Source organism: Phyllopteryx taeniolatus, chromosome 6 (genome assembly GCF_024500385.1).
Source record: "Phyllopteryx taeniolatus isolate TA_2022b chromosome 6, UOR_Ptae_1.2, whole genome shotgun sequence".
NCBI lineage: Eukaryota > Metazoa > Chordata > Actinopteri > Syngnathiformes > Syngnathidae > Phyllopteryx > Phyllopteryx taeniolatus.
The window spans coordinates 24,506,810-24,527,599 of NC_084507.1; the positions used below are offsets into that span (position 1 = coordinate 24,506,810).

Consider the following 20,790-nt stretch of genomic DNA (forward strand, 5'->3'; position numbering starts at 1 on the left):
CCCAGCTGCTTCACACCCGGCTGCGAACTGTGCCAGTGAGAGTTGGAGATCACGGCTTGATGAAGCCAACAGAACCAAATCATCTGCAAAAATCAGCCCACCAAACCGGACCCTCTCTACGCCTAGGCTGCGCCTTGAAATTCTGTCCATAAAAGTTATGAACAGAATCGGTGACAAAGGGCAGCCTTGGCGGAGTCCAACCCTCACCGGGAACAAGTCCGACTTACTGCCAAACTCTGACTCCGGTTGTACTGAACAGCCCGTATCAGGGGGGTCGGTACCCCATAGTCCCAAAGCACACGGTCAAACGCCTTCGCCAAGTCCACAAAACACATGTAGACTGGTTGGGCGAACTCCCATGCACCCTCGAGGACCCTGCCGATGGTGTAGAGCTGGTCCACTGTTTCACGGCCAGGACAAAAACCACACTGCTCCTTCTGAATCTGAGATTTGACTTCCAGACGGACCCTCCTCTCCAGCACCCCTGAGTAGACCTTTACCAGGGAGGCTGAGGAGTGTGATCCCCCTGCACAGTGATCCCCGAATGTCCACGCGATGTTGCAGAGGCGTGTCAACCAGGACAGCCCGACAACATCCAGAGCCTTTAGGTACTCCGGGCGCATCTCATCCACCCCCGGGGCCCTGCCACCGAGGACCTTTTTCACCACCTCGGTGACCTCAACCCCAGAGATAGGAGAGCCCGCCTCAGAGAACCCAGACTCTGCTTCCTCATGGGAAGACGTGTCGGTGGAATTGAGGAGGTCTTTAAAGTATTCTCCCCATCGACTCACAACGTCCCAAGTCGAGGTCAGCAGTGCCCCATCCCCACTATACACAGTGTTGTCCCTTATTTCCGCAATGGAAGCATCTTCTCCACCCTATGCATCCCCTCCCATGTTCAGCACCCAGCCTCAACCTCCTCAAATCTGGTTAAAATGTGCTTTGCTGTCCGGTGCTGGTGGTGTAGGAGGGAAGTGCTGCGTGTGGAGGGCCGTGCTCTGGGTCGCAGGAGGCGGTTGTGTTGTTGGTCTTCTTCTAGACTGCATTCTTCTTAATCTTTGTCATTGGGTCAACTGGCCTCTACTGTTAGAGGCCAGTTAAGAAGGTGGGACCTAAAGAGAAACAGAAGAGCCACAAAAAAATGGTTTGGTTCCTTATAAGGCAACATGGCAATGGCATTACAGAATACTGCATTGCTTATTTTTGTATATGTGTACATCAACATCCATTTATCAATTTTCTCAGTTTGTTCGGGGTCACAGGGAAGCTGGAGCTAATCCTACCTGGGTTAGGGGAGACGTGTGATTACACCCTGGACAGATCACCAGTCAATCACAGGGTTGACACAACTCATTCACTGCCAGCCCTCCCAGTTGATCTTGGAAGCTAAGCAGGTTTGGCCTTGTTTAGTACTTGGATGGGAGACCACCTAGGAATACCAGGTGCTGGGGTTGGGCGGTAGGCCAATCACCTGGTCCCCTAAAAACCTACAGATTACAGAAAGCACAATTGCGGCCTTATGTTCCTCAAGGCACTGAGAGCTCTTATATTTATAAATATATATATATATATATATATATAAAAAATTGAAAAAGACATCAATGGCAGTGAATGAGACAGCCACCCAGTTACACTCCCATTCCTACAAATTTGGACATTGTGGGATGAATCCAGGTTGAAAATCTACCACTCCAATCTCCACTCTTATCCAACACAAATTAGGACCATGAATTGTCTCACGCCGGCACGGTGGACGACTGGTTAGCACATCTGCCGCCCAGTTCTGGGGACTGGGGTCCGAATCCCCGGCCCCGCCTGTGTGGAGTTTGCATGTTCTCCCCGTGCCTGCGTGGCTTTTCTCCGGGCTCTCCGCTTTCCTCCCACGTCCCAAAAAAAACATGCGTGGTAGGTTGATTGAAGACTCTAAATTGCCCATAGTAGTGAATGTGTGTGCGAATGGTTGTTTGTGTCTATGTGCCCTGTGATTGGCTGGCAACCAGTTAGGGTGTACCCGCCTGCCGCCTGAAGATAGCTGGGATCGGCTCCAGCAGCCCCTGACTCTAGTGTGGATAAGCGGGAAATAAAATGGATGGATGGAGGAATTGTCTCACTGTGGTTAGTAGGGTTCTTACCACTCCACTGTACTGCCCTCTATATGTTCCTTAGTTCTATATTCCATCCATCTTTTTTTTTTTTTTACTATGAGAGTAAATTTGATAAAAGTCTCTAAATCGGATTAATAATAACAATAATTATCAAACGTATTGCTGATGTGATTCACATTTTGTTTAGTTCACATAAATCCAGGCATCCTTACGTTTAATTTGGAATTTGATGTCACCTGCGGGTGACATGAAACCTATTATTCCCCCTCCTTTCACCAAGGTCATTGTAAATAAAGCCCTGCCCAGGGAATTTCAGGGCTGCTTGATTTGCATGCATAATGCAATATTTAAATGCCTTGTCTAAAGGGTAGAGATTTATCAGGCAAAGGAATATATATATATATATATATATTATTTTCTTTTTTTTGCCACAACTGTCTATTCCCTACAGTCCAGGTGTTTTTTTTTGTTTGTTTGTTTTCAGTGCAAAAAAACATTTTACCACTGAATATGGGTTATGACCAGGAGAAATTCTATCATGATAATACAGTAATACACTTTATGAAATTACACATTTAAGTGCTCCAGGCAACATATTTTCAGAAAAAAGGAAAATAGGTCTGGTCAGTTTGATGTAGTGCAATAACTAAAATGCCATTTTGGCCGATTGAAGGTGATATTTCCTGTACCTCTTCGAGAGCAAGTGAGCAGAATGACCTTTTGTAGTTTCCTTGAGGCTTTGCCCGAGCAAAACACCCCTTGATATTTTGCTGCACATCTAAGCTAATTGATCCTAAGACAGAGTTTATGAACCCAAGGTTTGGTAATGAGGGGAGAGCTGCCTTCACACAAATGGTCTCCAAAATGATAGAGAAGGTGCCAATCCATCTAACAATTTGACTCCAAAGGGCGTTTGCCAACCCTGTTTAATATGCTGTGAGAACCATAAGGGCATACAAAAATGGGTTCGAATTACAGTCACGACCCATCAAGAGTCTACTTTGACAGATTTCTTTCTTAAATGTAGTACTGTGGTACAAATGCTCACTTGTTTTCGAAATAGCATGAAATTCCAATTGCTCAGGTAAGCGTTCACTTTGTAAAAAAAATAAATATATGTTTGTTTTAAACCGTAGGCCCACATATTTTCTACTAACATAATTCATAACATGCGAGGCTGAGAACTAAAAATGAAGGACATGCCAATTCTTTGAAAAATGTATATCTTTACACATTTTACATTTAATGAACAACTAGGGAAGCAGAAACTTGACAAGTCAACTAGGTTTCAAAGCCTGTCACTGGCGGTGCTCGCCTTAATGGCACTCTGTGGGAAGCCCCCTAGGTGGCGCCTCCATCTGGTCGATCGTTGATTTGGGGGGGGGGGGGGGGGGGGGGGGGGGGGTTTGACAAAGATTTATCCTATCTTGTCCCAAACAGTGAAACACCAGTAACACAATAAATTACGTTAGACCCTGAGCAGCTCCTTACACCGGGATACTGGAGATGTGATTTAAGATCCCTTTGCACTGCACAACACAAAAGGCAATACTGTCAAAATAAGAATAATAATAGTAATAATAATGTAATATCATACCCAGAGATGTGGTCACTGTAGACAGATCCACTCTGAAACCAGAGTGTGTAGTCCAGTTGAAAAAAAAAAAAACATTTTAAGCTCATCGCAGTAACAGTGTCAAATGCTTTAAACTCAACTTTATTATGAGAGCACATTCACAAAAACTACAACAAATAGATTAGTAAATAATAATAGTCACCGTAAAAATACAAAATAAATACATAGAAAATGAATCCTTTTCCATTTAAATATATAAGAAGAGCTTCCTTTGGATTAGTGTCAAGTATGTGTGGTGATCGTGACAAAAGGTGTACCCAAATCAGAATCACAATCCTCTTTATTGCCAAGTATGTCAAAAGCACACAAGGAATTTGTCTCCGGTAGTTGGAGCTGCTCGACTATGACAATAGACGGACGGCCATTTGGACAGTAAATACTTTGAGACATAAAAAGACACTTTGGGGAGTCACTTAGCCTCGAGCAATTTAATGGCAAGACGGAAGAAGCTGTTGGAATGTCTGCTGGTTTTAGTTTGTACTGTATGGTTCGATAGCACCAACCTGAGGGAAGGACCCCGAAGAGGTGGTGATCAGGATGTGGAGGGTCCAAGAGGACTTTGCATGCGCTTGTCTTAGTTCTGGCAGTGTTGTTAAAGTTGGGGGGAAATATTTGCCAAAAGTTTTCATACAAATCCAAGTGTGAGTTCTTTTATGTGAGGAAAAGCCAATGAAGTTCCAGGAGACTAAACAGACAGTTGTCTGTCGTTTATTGGCAAGAAGTAACAAAGCGATAGTTTGAGTGGCGCAACCAGGTGTCTGCCTAAACAAAGGGGTGCTATCTATCTTGTACTTTGAGGGTTGGGGGAAGGGGTTGAAGGTGCCAGAAAACTCCACTCTTTGTAAGGCAAACAAAAGATGTTACAACCTTCAGAAATAAGCCAAATGACTTTGGCTTGCAAATATACAGTCAATCTTTTCTGTTCATTCTCCCAGGCTACACCTGTCTAGATCTCACACAACCTTCATTATTTATTTCAATATACAGGTATTATATCATTATAAAAACATGACTTTGTCATGTCACCCAAATCCTTGAGGGCTAGTCATCCAGCCGATGTTGCACCACGGAGGTGATTAGAGGAATGTGGTGGAGGCGGCCACATGAGGTACCCTGATGTGAGGAACGCTTCGCCTTGACTCAGGCCTGATGTGAGGTCAGATGGTTCGTGACAGACAAAAGCAGTCAATGGGGCACCGTAAGCGTGTGTGCACCTGAGAAAAAGAAGAGGACAACATCATAAGTAAACCACAAACACAATTCATCATGAGCAAGTAATGTATCATATAATAGGTAATCTAAGGCCAATCGATTCTGATAACCCATCATGGATGTGGCAGAGAGTTGTTCATTTACAGCCTTCAAAGCATCTCGGGTGAGGTTGGGGAGGCGTTGTATGTTGTAATGCAAGTCATTTATGTGATCGACATTTTGAGGAGGTGTGGCAGGAAAAATGGCAGAAGAAAATGATATGTTCTCAAATCCAGCAGCAATTGTTATCAGCTAATTTGTATTCATTGGGGACACCCCGGGGAATACCAATTGCATCAATATAAACTGGGGAGCCCTCATGAATGTCGAAAGAATGTGGTTTGGAAAGGTGTCGGTAAGAAGGAGGCACAACCTGTCTTTGGAGGACATCCACCTGTTGAAACAGGCATAACAGACAATCAATCAGAATCAGAGTCAGAATTAGCTTTAGTTGCCAAGTATGTCCAAAAAAAAACACACAAGGAATTTGTCTTCGGTAGTTCAATGAAATAATACAGGGTGATTGAGAAGTAACTCCCTAACTCCCTAAGCAATGAACATGAGAAGAAAGTGGATTGCATGGAGTTTTATTTAAAATTCGATATGGGCGCCAGCATTAGCCACCAGTTTCTCAAGCCGCCTAGGAAACGCATTCACTGATTTCACAAGGAACTCTTGTGGGATGGAAGACATAACGTCTCGTATTCGCCCTTCCTTCAAGTTCTTCAAAAGTCTTTGGTTTGGTTGAATAGACTTGCTCCTTTAATCAAGGAACATACACAAAAACCTTCAATGACCTTGGGAGTGATTGATCATCCAGGACCATCTCACGAGTCGTGCCTCCACCCAAAGAATCAAGGACGGGGGGACTGGCTATCACCTCAGGATCCAAACGGACCTGTTGTCCTCCGAACAAAGAATTACGGTAAAGAACATTTTTATTCCTTGAAAATCGGAGGATTTCATATGGTGTACAGTATTTGAAACAATCTTGCCTTTGGCAATTGCTCTCCCCACATTCCATTGGTATGGTTCGAGTCCTTAAAGCCCAGGCTATAAAGTTTCCACTGGGTTCCACAGTGGCCTCCACAAATCGATCACCCTGTGACAAAGATCAAGAAGAATGCAATCTGGAAGAAGACCAACAACACAACCGCCTCCTGCGACCCACAGCACGGCCCACCACACGCAGCGCTTCTGCCCCCCCCCCTTCTCACACAGCCTGCTGCCTCCCTCCTCCAGGCCGTGCGGCCTCGTGGACAGATTTGAGGAGGTTGAGGCTGGGAGGGGACGCGGACAGCGCAAGAAGATGCTTTCATTGAGGAAAGAAGGGAAATTGGGAAGACATTGGATCAGAGACTGTCCGAAGGAGAACAAATCTCATGGTGGTCATCGATGGTGGGGGACCCAAAGATAGAGAGTAGCGCTTTACTGGCGATATATAGACACACACATCCAACATTGCTGTTTGTTTTTGTTATTTTTCTGCAATGAAGACGCGCTTGGCACTGATAACACTGCTTCGCTTAGGCTAGTTATTTAACTTACAGTCACCACCAGACATTCATATGCACACTTATAGAGTTAATGTATGCAACTATGAAGTATAATTGATAGATACCTTTGAATTAGCAAGATGTCCCCCCACTCTCCAAAACCAGTCCAAATTGACTGATTATATTTGGATCTCTCACTGCTGTTTGTTTTTGTTGTTGTTGTTTTGTTTTGTTTTGTTGTCATGACAACAAAAGACGAGGGATAACAAAGATAAATTGAAAATTGAAGTACCTGAAATGTAGAATTATTACTTGTAATTGTCTGAGGATCTATTCTCCGCATAGATGTTTGATCTGGGACCTAAGGTGATAGAGGAATCGCCCGGAATGTCGGAATGAAGTATGTAATGTCATTTCTCAAGGTTTCGAGAAACTATTCACTATCAGTTTATTTGAAAGGGGACAATGCAATTTCATAAAACACATGAAGTACACATGTACGGAAGTGTATTGCATTCACTTGGATAAAAAAAACAAACTGTTTTTCTGAGTCATTTTTTTGAGGGCTTTTTTTTTCTGACTTGTTTTCTGTTTTTCTGACTATTTTTTTGTTTTTCTGACTAATTTTTTTCTGTTTACCATATCTGTCCAACTGATTCTGGACAAAGAATATATATGTATATATATATATATGTATATATATATATATATATATATATATATATATATATATATATATATATACACACACACACACACACACACACACAGCGGCTGAAATACAGTACGTATTTAAAAATACGCCGTGTGCTAGCTAGATGGAAATAATACTTCGAGAAGTTGATGAATGAGGAAAATGATAGAGAAGGGAGAGTAGAAGAGGCAAGTGTGGTGGACCAGGAAGTGGCAATGATTAGTAAGGGGGAAGTTAGAAATGCATTAAAGAGAATGAAAAATGGAAAGGCAGTTGGTCCTGATGACATTCCTGTGGAGGTATGGAAGCATCTAGGAGAGGTGGCTGTGGAGTTTTTGACCAGCTTGTTCAATAGAATTCTAGCGTGTGAAAAGACACCTGAGGAATGGAGGAAAAGTGTGCTGGTGCCCATTTTTAAGAACAAGGGTGATGTGCAGAGCTGTGGGAACTATAGAGGAATAAAGTTGATGAGCCACACAATGAAGTTGTGGGAAAGAGTAGTGGAGGCTAGACTCAGGACAGAAGTGAGTATTTGCGAGCAACAGTATGGTTTCATGCCTAGAAAGAATACCACAGATGCATTATTTGCCTTGAGGATGTTGATGGAAAAGTACAGAGATGATGTACGGATTAGAGACAGTGGCACTGAAGAGACAACAGGAAGCAGAGCTGGAGGTGGCGGAAATGAAGATGTTGAGGTTCGCTCTCGGAGTGACCGGGTTGGATAAAATTAAAAATGAGCTCATCAGAGGGACAGACAAGGTTCGATGTTTTGGAGACAAAGTTAAAGAGAGCAGACTTTGATGGTTTGGACACGTCCAGAGGAGAGAGAGTGAGTATATTGGTAGAAGGATGATGAGGACTGAGCTGCCAGGCAAGAGCTCGAGGAAGACCAAAGAGAAGGTTGATGGATGTCGTGAGGGAAGACATGAGGTCAGTTGGTGTTCGAGACGAGGATGCAGGAGATAGGCTTCATGGAAAAGGATGACGCGCTGTGGCGACCCCTAAAGGGACAAGCCCAAAGGAAAAGAAGAAGAAATTTTAAAAAAACGAGGTTGTCAGAACGTCTGTGACACGAAACAAACCTATTGCCCAGTCAAGTCATATATACAGTATATGGTAGAAATATTTAACCAACATGAAAACAATAACTCCAGCAAGTTGAGCATTATTCAATCGTGGCTTCACTGTAGGTTCTGGGCAAGGAAAACAAGCTGGTTCACCATCTCAGCTTTTAAGGCTGCCCTGGTACGTATGACAATATTAACCCCGGCACGAAACATCTTTTCAGAGAGGGTGCCGGTGGCTGGAATGCACAAGTATTTTTGGGCAAGCTGGGACAATCTTGGAAAGATGCCCTTTTGTAGCTTCCACCACACTAAGGGGTCAGACAAATTGTCTGCATCAGGTAATTTCTTTCCACCTCACTTTCAACTATTTGCCTTTCAGTCAGAGGCATGGCATCTTCATGTCCCAAGTTGGAAGTATCATCATTTGGAGGCTGATGGAGACGGGACAATAACTGCAAGCCAAGAGGATAAAGACACATGGATGAATGCACAAAAGGAAGAAGATACACGAAGTTGGAACACATAGGGCAAAGGTACACCCAAAGGTGGAGAACGGGGCAGACAATGCAGGAAACTGGGTCTGGGAGAGACATTTTGCCACAACAGGAGAACGGTGTCACGACGGGGCATAACCACAACGGCAGAGCGAGGAGCTGAAAAAGAAGTAGTGACACTCCAAGTTGAGGACTGTGTCGTTGGCGACCTGCGTGTGTTTCCTGTCGCTACATGACTCATCCCCTGGTGGTCGTGCATGGGTGGGTGTGAAGGAGTTGTTGCCACAACGCGACAAGGCTGGACTTCGCTGGAGCGTGTGGGAGACATCAACCCTATCACCAACAACCCTTTGCCTGGCTTTTAAAATACTTTTAATATGACCATTTTTAACTTTGTGGTTTTTACTCTGTTTTAGCCTTTTCTTTTCTTTTAACCTGTCCTGTTCAGCTGCATGCCATTGCAGAATGGTGGATCTGTATTCCGTTTTTACTGAAACAGGGGAGTTTGAAATACTCCCTCTGCTTATTTTTTAATGTTTTAATTATTCTGATGTTTACTGAAAATGCGGCTAGACAGAAATAGGTTTTAGGGGACAGACAGAGGGACAGAGTGGACGAGGGAATCGGCGTGCGAACCGCAGCAGAACAATAGTTAGACAGTGTAGATGTTTGAGCATAAGTAACATTACAACAGTCAAATCGTGTTCGTATTCTGGATGGGAGGCACCCGGTGAGGGCATACAATAACTAACGAAGAGAACAAGATGAGACAGGACAGGACAAGATGTGAGAAATAATGCTTGTTAGTCAACTGGTGTACGGAGCTGCAGAGCCGGCCCGGCCCGGCCTCCTCCACCCACAAGGGTGGGCCAAGCCAGTGATCCCGTCCAGTAGCAACCGAAGTGCCCCGACCAGTCCCAAAGGGAGGGGCACAGGCACCGGATGACCGCCCCAAGCGTCCTATACCCCCCACCCCCCATGCCCCACCGTCGCCACCGCCCCCACCACCTCCGGAGAGCATGGGGGCCCCAGCCACCAACAGGGCCCAACGCAGGAGCCAGCCACCACCCAAAAATAGCCCACCAAAAGCAAGCCCATGTTAAGCGCCCGTCGTAAGAAAGGATGGTGCGTCAAGAGAAGGGAGAGGAAGGCGGGGCCCCAAGGGAGATGAGGGGCGGACCCCTATCTCTCCACGGCCTGACAACTGAAGGGGGAGGGGCCAGGCCCCAGGTAGTCAAGCCAAGAGAAATGTGATTCAGTCATCAGTCAACAACTGTACAAAATACTCTCCCCATTGTCTTAACTCACTTTTTGCTATCTACCCTTTAACTTAAAATGATTGAGCATTATTTATTATTTTACAAATGAGTTGTTAAGATTTTATGAAATAAATCTCCACAGAAAAAACAGTGACAAGCTGGAACAATCCTGCTGAATATAGTCAGAGCACTCGGAAAATGCATTTACTGCATTAATTATAAAAGGGCTGCTTCTAATTTACCAACCATTATGGTTCGAAGCCTTGCACTTCAGTATGTAAATAATTAATCGAGGCTGGAAAAAGAAATTGCAAGACTTTAAATATATGAGAGTGGGAAAGCAAAAGAGAGCGTTAAAAAGAACTCAAATGTCTTTTACTCACTAGTTGTTTAATTAATACCCATTTCCCAGCATGCCTTAAGCAAAAAAGACCTTGCTTAAACGACATCAGATATGATGATATGATCTTCATATCCCCAACCAGAGAAGCAAAAATGGCACCCATGAAGCTTCAGTTATCATATCTGGCTCGATGGGGTATGGTTCAGTTGGAAGATGAAAGAATGTAGATTGTTTTTTTGGTCAAAATATAATTTGGCATACGCCGTGCGTGTGTGACAAACAGACAGCAATATACAGTTCAGTTCAGTTTATTTTTGAAAGGGGACAATGCAATTTCATAAAACACATGAAGTACACATGGTTAAAAAAGCCAGAATTAGCCAGAAGGCTAGTTTTCATCTGTAGTCCCCTGGCCATGATGTCAAAAAGCAGTAAAATACATCTACAAGACAATATAATACAGGATACATAATCAAACTATACTATTAAGAGAGAATAAAACCATAACCACAGTACTTGCATCCTTTGGTTAGGTAGATATTGGATTCATTATTGAATAGATCAGAAAGCAGTTATTTGGAACTGTCACTGGCAACTACCATAGAAAATAGTTGAAATGTAAGTATGCAGTAGTTATAAAGTTGAATAAAATCTAAAATACAAGAAAAGCATCCATCCATTTTCCGAGCCGCTTCTCCTCACGCGGGTCGCGGGCGTGCTGGAGCCCATGCCCGCTATCATCGGGCAGGAGGCGGAAAAAAAAATCTGATTGGGACATCCCTAGTACTAGTAGTAGTATTTCTATTGTATTTTTCACACATGGATAAAATTGTTGGTACCCCTCTGTTAATGAAAAAAATAATCTCGGCCCTCCTTATCTGCCTGACCTCCCCCATATTGCCACTTCAGTTCACTCTCGCCGATCCTCCTTCGCTCTTCACCTCACTGTTCCCCCTGCCCGCCTTAGCACCATGGGAAGCAGAGCTTTCAGCCGCTCTGCTCCCCAACTCTGAAACTCTCTGCCACCTGCCATCCACTAAATGGACTCTTTTCCTCTCTTCAAATTCAGATTCAAAACCCACCTATTCAAGATTTTGAATACTCCCTTTCCTTAGCCTGCATTACCACTGCCATGTTTATTGTGTTATTTATTGTGTATGTACGTTTTTATCTTTCATCCATCCATCCATCAATTTTCTGAGCCGCTTCTCCTCACGCGGGTGGCCTATCCCAGCTATCATCGGGCAGGAGACGGGGTACACCCTGAACTGGTTGCCAGCCAATCGCAGGGCACACATAAACAAACAACCATTCGCAGTCACATTCACACCTCGGGGAAATTTAGAGACGTCAATGAACCTACCGTGCATGTTTTTGGGATGTGGGAGGAAACCGGAGTGCCCGGAGAAAACCCACGCAGGCACGGGGAGAGCGGGGATTGAACCCCGGTCCTTAGAACTGTGAGGCAGACGCTCTAACTAGTCGTCCAACATGCCGCACTATTTTCATGCAATTTTATATTATTTTCTCTCCATGTGATTTTAACCAGTGTCCTTGGGGGTTTCTTCAATGGTGCTTGAAATGTATTATTATTATTATTACTATTATTATTAACGCCTCCTCCATATTTCAAAGTCGGGACTGTTCCATTCTTGGTCTGCTTCCTTTTTGTGTCTGTGAACATAGAGCCGATGCGCCTTGCCAAAAAGTTCCAGTTTTGTCTCGTCTGTCCATAGGACATTCTCCCAAACGCTCCCAAACTTGTCGACATGTTGTTTGACATATTCCAGAATCATGTTTTTATTGTTTGTTTTTAACAGTGGTGTCCTCCTTGGTCGTCTCCTATGAAGTTCACTTGGGTTCAAACAACGATGGATGATGTGATCTGCCACTAATGCACCTTGATCTTGGAGTTTTCCTTTAATTTATTTGGAGGTTGTTCTGGTCTCTTCTGTTACCATGCGTATTATCCGTCTCTTTAATTTCTCATCAATTTGACTTCTGCGGTCACATCCAGGGAGGTTGACTACAGTCCTTGGATCTTACATTTCTTAATTATAAGTGCAGCTGTAGTCACAGGAACATAGAGCTGCTTGGAGATGATCTTAGAGCCTTTATCTTTAACATGCATGTCTCTATATTTTTTCTAATCTCCTGGGACAACTCTGACTGATTACAAGTTTGAAGACACCTGGGATGCTAATTAGAGGACAAAGATTGTTTGAACATGTTGCTATGGTCAAATTATTTATCATCTTTTCGAAGGGTAGAATCATTTCACTTCATTTAATTTCATCAGTTTGCTTTTGAAAATAATTCTGTGGAACCAAAATTCAAAAGCAATGTCTGATTTTTATTGGTTCATGTTCTCAATATTTTTTATTTCTTCTTACTTTTGTAATTGTTCATCTATTTCTGTTATTTCTTTCATTACCAAAGGGGTACCAACGATTTTATCAAGGTGGAGGTTTCATTTTATGTACAGCACTTTTTTAAAGCGGCAGTTGTTTTTAATGTACACAAGCATGCAGATGACATTCAGATAAGATTTCTCCTTTGTGTCCTAGATTTTCATGAAACTCACACATACTGTATATATTTAGATATATATCCGCACACACATCATTACATATTCACATGAATGTATGATCATGATGATGATCTGTGATTTGCTATTTATTATATTGACTCTTAATTGGGTTATTAACCTAGGCTTCGTGTTAAAGCAATTATGTTTGGTGTCTTCTGGCAGAACAAATGGGAACAATCGAAAATTAGAACTTGAGCAATTCAATGTTAAATAATAAAATAGAGAGAGAGACGTTCCGGCCAAACAGGATGGCCCGACCCCCACTGGTGGGACGGCTGAGAAATGATCAAGATTGCTAACTCCCCCTCGCTCTCGTCTGAAGCCCTCTGTGAGCGAAATACCTGGCGGTTCCCAGCCAGACTCAAGAGCAACGTTGTGATCCACCTCAAGCATTGCATCCATCCTATTTCGTCACCTCATGAATCCCAGATGCAAACGCTAGTCATCTTGTGCCCTCTTTTGCATTCTGAGCTGTCTTTGATATCAAACACCCTATCCATTTTTCAGTTACGCTGAATGCATTACCCATGTACAATACCATCCCTTTGCGCCACAGTCAACGGCCTCATCAACAATGCTGATGAGTCGGCTGGAGTGGGACTCGTTTTCAGCCCTGGCGTTTCATGGCTCAGACCAGCCCACTTTAGTTCACAGCATTTTAATGAAGAGCTTTTTTCAGAATTTTACCCTATTCATCTTGTCTTCTTCTTTTCCTTTCGGCTTGTCCCGTCGGGGGTCACCACAGCGTGTCATACTTTTCCATGTAAGCCTATCTCCTGCATTCTCCTCTCTAACACCAACTTCCCTTACTACATCCATCAACCTTCTCTTGGGTCTTCCTCTCGCTCTCTTGCCTGGCAGTTCCACTCTCATCACCCTTCTACCAATATACTCAGTCTTTCTCCTCTGGACGTGTCCAAACCATGGAAGTCTGCTCTCTCGAACTTTTTCTCCAAAACATCGAACCTTGCCCGTGTCCCTCTGATGAGCTCATTTCTAATTTGATCCGAGAAGAAGAAGAACCCCTTTTTATTGCCATGAACATGCATGCATGCATGCACACGAAATGTGTTCTCTGCATTGAACCCATCACAGTGAACCCATACACATGTTAGTGGAACACACCGGAGCAGGGGCCAGCTGAAGCACCCGGGGAGCATTTCGGGGTATCGGTGTCTTGGTCAAGGACACCACAGCCGTGAGTCCGGGGGATGTCGGCGGATGGTCCAGTCGGGGTCTTGAACCTCGGTCCCCCACGGTGGCAGGCGATCTTAACCATTGGGCCACGGCTGACTTCTGTTGGCAACTTATTCACTTGGAAGTCGGGACCGACGACCGATTCATTCATCGTCGCAAACTGGTCACTCCTACAGAGTACCTCAACCTCTTCATTTCCGCCACCTCCAGCTCTGCTTCGTGTTGTCTCTGCAGTGCCACTGTCTCTAATCCGTACATCATGGCTGGCCTCACCACTGTCTTATAAACTTTGCCCTTCATCCTGGCAGAGACGCTTCTGTCACAGAACACACCTGCCACCTTCCGCCACCTGTTCCAACCTGCTTGGCCTTCCTCACTGTTTCCTCACTTGGGAACTGACACTGACAACTCTAAAGTAAATTGATTTGTAAAGATACAACAAAGAAAGCATCAAATGAATGCATGTTATTTTGGATTTACGTTGGGCGTTTGCAGCTGTGGCACAACGAAGGACACGTCATCGAGACGCGTCTGCTCCCTTTTCTTGACCGCTCGCGAACGCCCCGCACAACATCGCAGACCGCAGCACAGAGGAGCCATACTGCATTCGACGTGCGGGGTGCACGTGATTAAACGCGAGCTTGTGATTGTTGAGTCTACAATGCACAGTGACGGTGCAGCGCCGTCAAAGGGCGAAGAAATGCACAATTTCACCATCGCCACACTATTTGTGTTTTTCCCTTTGGAAAAAGTGTATTGATAGTGATTGTTGTTACTTTTTTATTCGCACATTAACAATACTGTTTTACCGGCTTGTGAAGTGCGCAATGCATTGTGGGTTACCTATTCATACTGAAATCGGTCATGGAGGTGAAGGACTGACTCGATGAAGGACTTACAATACTTCTTTGAAATAACGTCTACAATGAAAAGTGAGAAGTTTCAACTTCGTCTGACTGTGAGCCGGTTTAACGCGCTGCTCAGCGTGACGTCACGTAAGTCAGTGCCCCTCCCCCCTTTGCGAGTTAAACAGTTGCGTCGGTCATCTTGTCACCATCAAAATTACGACGGTGGGAGCAATGGTCTGTGCGGGTGTGTTTGTATCCCCCCCAATATCGAACCGGCACTCACTTTAACTTCTAGTGGCTGCCTCTTCTAAAAAATCGAACGCTGGCTGCTTTCATGCTAACAAGCTATAGACCCATTTCAAACCTCGCCTTCATAGCCAAGATTGTGGAGAAAGTTGTTTTGAAATCAAGCCAGCGATTAAAAAATCCAATTGCAAACGGACCGTTTGACAAATTTCAATCGGGCTCCCGAACTCATCACAGTACTGAATCAACTCTTAACAAAGTGCTAAATGCACACATCCTGTACAGTATCACGCATACTTTTCTTTGCACTCTTCCTTGTGCTCCGTACAGCGTACAAAAGCACACGTTCGTACTATTTCAACACGAATGACAGGCGGAGCGTTGTGATGAACGCTTGATGTTATTATTTTGCTGGTTCAAGGCGTGGTCAGGAATGAGATGGCTTGAGCGGTCGCCACATTTTTGTCTCAACTAATGAGAAACATACAACTACTAAAAAAAAAAAAGGTTTTCCATCGGGAAAAGCAGGGTTTACCTGATGGAAATGTAACTTCGGCCCGTGATCGAAGGGTCACGGCCTGGGGCCAAACTTAGTTGAAAGAAATCACTCCATGAACTGATTTGCTCCTTTCTCAGTTCAGTTGCGTTCTGCCACGAGTGCGTGCCACTCGAGAAGATTCCTCATAAACGGCGCCGCTTGCAAGGCGCTGAACGCGGAGGGGCTGCCCACGAGGTGGCGGGCTTCACGTGCGTTTCTGCGACGACGGTCCGTCAAAATACGGCTTTACATGAAACAGGTCCGTGGTGCAAAAAAAGATTGAGCACTGCTGCCCTAGAGAACTGTGCCAAATCAGTGGATCGGGCAAGTCCCTTAAGTAAATAAGTCTGAGTTCATTCATTGACGTGTGCCTGGGAAAAGAAAATGAACACCAACCGACAACCAGATCAAAATGATGTGCACCTCTGTCTATGGCTTAAGCTCTGAACATGTGTACAGTTCTAAGGAACTGCAACTGCAGATTCTCTAACCAGATATATGTGTTATTGGCCGGTTCATAAAGTATGTTAGAAACACAAGAAGCCAAAAGTGTGGCACCCAAAAAAAATCAAGGTCCTTTAATAGGTGAAAGGTCTCTATGTGGATAGGCAGCATAATCGAATGAGGTAATGAAACAGATGGTCTGACAATTAGACACAAATAATGGAAAATGACATCACAGGCCCCTAAAAACTAAACCCACTAAAAGAGACAACAGGAAGCAAAGCGCACACTCACAGCTGCTGGCTATGATGTTTGACAGCAAAAGGTTTGCTCTGGGCCTTTCTTGTCGAGTTCTGATCTTCTCCCTATGCTTGTGGCAATTTATCCAGCACGTATCTGTTGGCTTAGTCAACTGGGAAAAGCAACCGTCACTTTGAGACCTCCAAGCAATAACGAAAATACGCGGCTGGTTGTGTAACGTTTGCGCTCGCGGTGCAGTCTGAGTGAGGGGGACAAAGGTCAGGGGGTGGCCACCTTAAACTGAAGGGTGGCCGTGCCTTTGGCCAACCCCCACGTGTGTCTGGAATAATCTGGAAAATATTTACGCACCCCCATTGACGATCGGTTTTCAAGGGGTAAAACATTAGACTCCCCCTCCGCGATTTGATTTTGCGGCGACCTGAGAACATTTCTGGCCCTCCCACTCAAAAACTCTTGGGTCCGGCTCACTTCCTCGTTCCTGGCTGACCGAGCTGCACTCTTCATGGTTCTTTTTCGTTGAGCGAACTGGGGGAGTTTCTTCGTGCAGACACAAGGCGGCAGGGGCCGGGGCCGGGGCCGGGGACGGGGCGGGACATGAAATGAGGCGAGATTGAGATCTTGCTAGCATTTCCAAACCTTGGATAACGCCCTCTAAGTAAGTTGTTGTAGCATTGGACGTTTTTGCAAACTGCTTCCTATGTTTGCCTATATCGTGCTAATACATAATGGTATACCTAGCTTGCTTTCTGATGAACATATACAGTACATTGAAATACAATTTATGTCACATTCAAAGAAAAAAAAGGAGAATAAGAAAACCGGTATTTCTATTAGCACAGTAAGCAAGAGCTACAATCACGATGACTGCTTTTAAGTACATATATATTTTTATTAGAAATAAGACACATTCACTTTGTGCTCTGAAAACTGTACATTGACAAACAGATGAGACCAGGTAAATGAAAAAAGGCAAGTTAGGAGGTGTGAGAAAGGCTGACGGACGATCAGGCAGATTAGAGAACAGCAAGGAACTCCAAGAGTAAAATGGGTGCGATACAAAAACACACAGGTTACATTTGTATACGGAACACGCATATAGTCCGGTATCGTGGAAAGACAGGGAAGGGAGAAGAAGGATCTCCTAATAATGCTCTTATTTTCAGTAAGCACAGTATGAAGTGGATTTAAAGGCTGAATTGAAATAATGACAATGCTGTACATCTTGACTCCAAATGAGCCTTGTGCTTTCATGTATCATAACGTACGGAATATATTTCTCGATTGAGTCGCACAGCCATCTTTAATTATTAAACATAAATACACTCCTTTTTTAATCCGATGTTAAACATTTCATATTAGCTGTACTAAGCTCGCCTGCCTATCTTCGTCAACAAATAGCGCACAGTTGGATGTGTTGACCGACGAGCGGATCCTCAAGGGGTGGCATTGATGTTGAGACCCGCTTAGATAGCAACGCCTGCAAAAATCTCAGAGGGGTATTCTTTTTTTTTTGGGCCATCCACATTCCCTCTTCACTTGTATCACCAGTGCCAACCGTGCCGGGGTGGTAAAGTGTTGGAGCCAAAAGGATTATGGGGGAGGAGCACGGTGCTGGGCGCTCGGCCGTATGGCCTCCATTTTTTCCACCGACATGGGGGAAAACCTTTCGTGAGCCATGTAAAACAGCAGTGTTGATTTGGAGAAAGAAGTGCAACAGTGACGGAGTAACACTGAATGGAAAGAAGACATGACTAATTACATTACAACCGTTACATACACACCAGACAACAGGTCATACATAACCTTGGAGTATAATGCACAATGGAGTTGCCGAATCTCCGACATGGCCAACTGTCCCCTACGTGAGCCAGTTTGGTACTCATCTCCATATTAGGGGGACAGTTCATTTCTGATGAGAACGCAGTCCAACCGTGAAATGAAACAACATGATAGCAGTTATCTTGCATTCATTTCCTGCTTTCATTGTCTTTTTCTTATCTCTCCTTTGTCCTCGACCAGCAGAACGTGGCATGTTGCTCATTTGTCCGAGACTGATGTGAAATATGAGTTGAGGAAATGTTTGATTTCTCACACCTCCGTCTGCAGGTCCATGATGTCTTGGCCTACCAAAGGAATAGTTGCGCTCGTCTTCTCCCACTCCACTGTCTGCATCTCCAAAGGGGAGGTCACCGCTGTCACCGGGTCGTCCCTTCTTCCCCAGGATGTTGGGGAGTGGGTCTTCTGTATGCCCTCCCATGCCCTCTTACTTGGGGTCTGCTGCTTCTCCTAATGACAGGAGAGAACACTTTAGTTTTGTACTACTTAGTTGAGGATCGACAGCTGTGTGTTGAATGTGTGAGCTATAGCGCTCAAAACTCATAACAGCTTTTATTTCCAAATATATTGTATTCTAATTTAAAAAAACAAAAGGGGGGGCAAAAGGGATCTGATGCGTTATTCCTGTAAAGAATAGTGGAAAACGGATATCAGTGGATATTAGATATTACCAGATTTTCTTGACCTAAAAAAATGGAGGTATAAACTGAAAATGGTTACTTTTACTTTCCTGAGAATCGTTGAAATAATATTTACCGTAGTTGTACTCTACACCGGTGGTCCCCAACCAAGAATGACCCGTTTATATCATTTCTGTTGTATTGCAATTCACGTGTCACTGTGTTTTATTTTGAAAATCGATCTTCGGATCTTCTCCGCCGCATCTCAAATGACACGTCGAGACTGCACCGAACGCTTCCGTGTCCGGTCCCAGCCGGCTCCAACGCTTCTGTTTCTGTTCTGTCTGGCTCAAAGAACGAAATCATTTCATAAACTCACTCAGCTCGTTACGTTTACTGAATAGATTTGTTCTTTTGTTTAAACAACACTTTATCGGGAGTCCTACTTACAATACGGGTTTATCGCAACAGTTAATGACTTTGCGATTTTTTTTTGGACCCTGCGCTGCGATGTTAAAAAATACAGAATAACATACACATAACTGTGAAAACCAGCACACATTTCTCTTTTTCCCTTTGGAGAAAAATTACGCTCAGTAGAGCACAAAAGTAGATGTAGTCATTTGTATTAAGCCTATCTGCATTTAAATGCACTGTAGTATTGAGCAATCGTCCAGCCAGACATTAAGTTCATTTCTTTAGCCCTGTTATACCGTAGAGTCATAAGCACATCCCGAACACTATCCATTTGTTTTTAATCAACGTTATTTTACACCTATGTTTTAACATCTGCATTAGTTTTTCTGTATTTGAGTGCATTTCTCCATCCATCCGTCCATTTTCTTCACCGCTTCTCCTCACGCGGGTCGCGAGCTGCCGGAGCCGATCCCAGCTATCTTCGGGCGGCAGGCGGGGTACACCCTGAACCGGTCGCCAGTCAATCGCAGGGCACAAAGAAACAACCAACCGTTCGCATTCACATTCACACCTGCGGGTAATTTAGAGTCTTCAATCAACCGACCACGCGTGTTTTTGGGATGTGGGAGGAAACCGGAGTGCCCGGAGAAAACCCACCCAGGCGGGGCCGGGATTTGAACCCCGGTCCCCAGAACTGTGAGGCGGACGTGCTAACCAGTTTCCACCGTGCCGGCTTGAGTGCACGAGTTTAAGAAAAACCCGTTGTTGTGTATACCTGAAGTTTGTACCTTCAGTAATGCCGTGGCTCTACCCCCTGCCCCAAAGTCGAATCCGTCGCGACATTCATTCATTCGTCAAATTCTGACGAGAGATACAGAAAAGTTCATTTTTTTCCCCCACAAAAAAAGTTTAAGTACCGTATTTTCACAACCATAAGGCGTACTTAAAAGTCTTTTTTTTTTTTTCCAAAATGGACGGGGCGCCGAGTTTCAAAATCTGTCAATGTTGTTGACTGACTGGGAGCGTTTCCTGCCGGCACGCTGCTTATATAGAGGAAAGTCGGACGTAACTGAGGACAGCATGCGGACGTTAAAGGGGGGAGGGTGCGCGTGAAAGAGGATGCCAAAGGCACGCCCCCAGTCGGTATATAGCGCCGACTATATGTGCATTGTGCAAAACAACATGGGTTTGGCGAAAGCATTTCTGAAGGTGTTGATGGAAGTTGGCTTCCACACGCGCCAAAATGGCTCTGTTGATTTGGATGACTTCCATGCAAATGGCTTCCTTCAACTTGTCTAAGGTACGGGGTCTATGCGCATCCGCACGTACCTTCAGGTGTCCCCACAAACAATAATCACACACGGACAAATCAGGGGAGCAAGGGGGCCGAGCAATGTCAGCAAACCTGGAAATGAGGTGCTCACTGAAATGTCGCCGCATCCTGC

General features: G+C 44.4%; 1 protein-coding gene across 10 annotated transcripts in view; it reads right to left on the reverse strand.

The window, feature by feature from the left end:
- Window positions 1-3,769: 3,769 nt before the first annotated feature.
- Window positions 3,770-20,790, reverse strand: part of LOC133480183 (adhesion G protein-coupled receptor B1-like) — a 274,432-nt gene continuing 257,411 nt past the window's right edge. For 9 of the 10 annotated variants that reach the window (XM_061777927.1, XM_061777930.1, XM_061777926.1 and 6 more), the window contains one exon: window positions 16,323-18,758. In XM_061777927.1, coding sequence (XP_061633911.1) covers window positions 18,561-18,758 — 198 coding nt within the window. In that variant the 3' untranslated portion in view covers window positions 16,323-18,560. Of the gene's footprint in view, window positions 4,956-16,322; window positions 18,759-20,790 lie in introns of those variants that run through there. The other variant, XR_009789207.1, reaches the window with a different exon arrangement.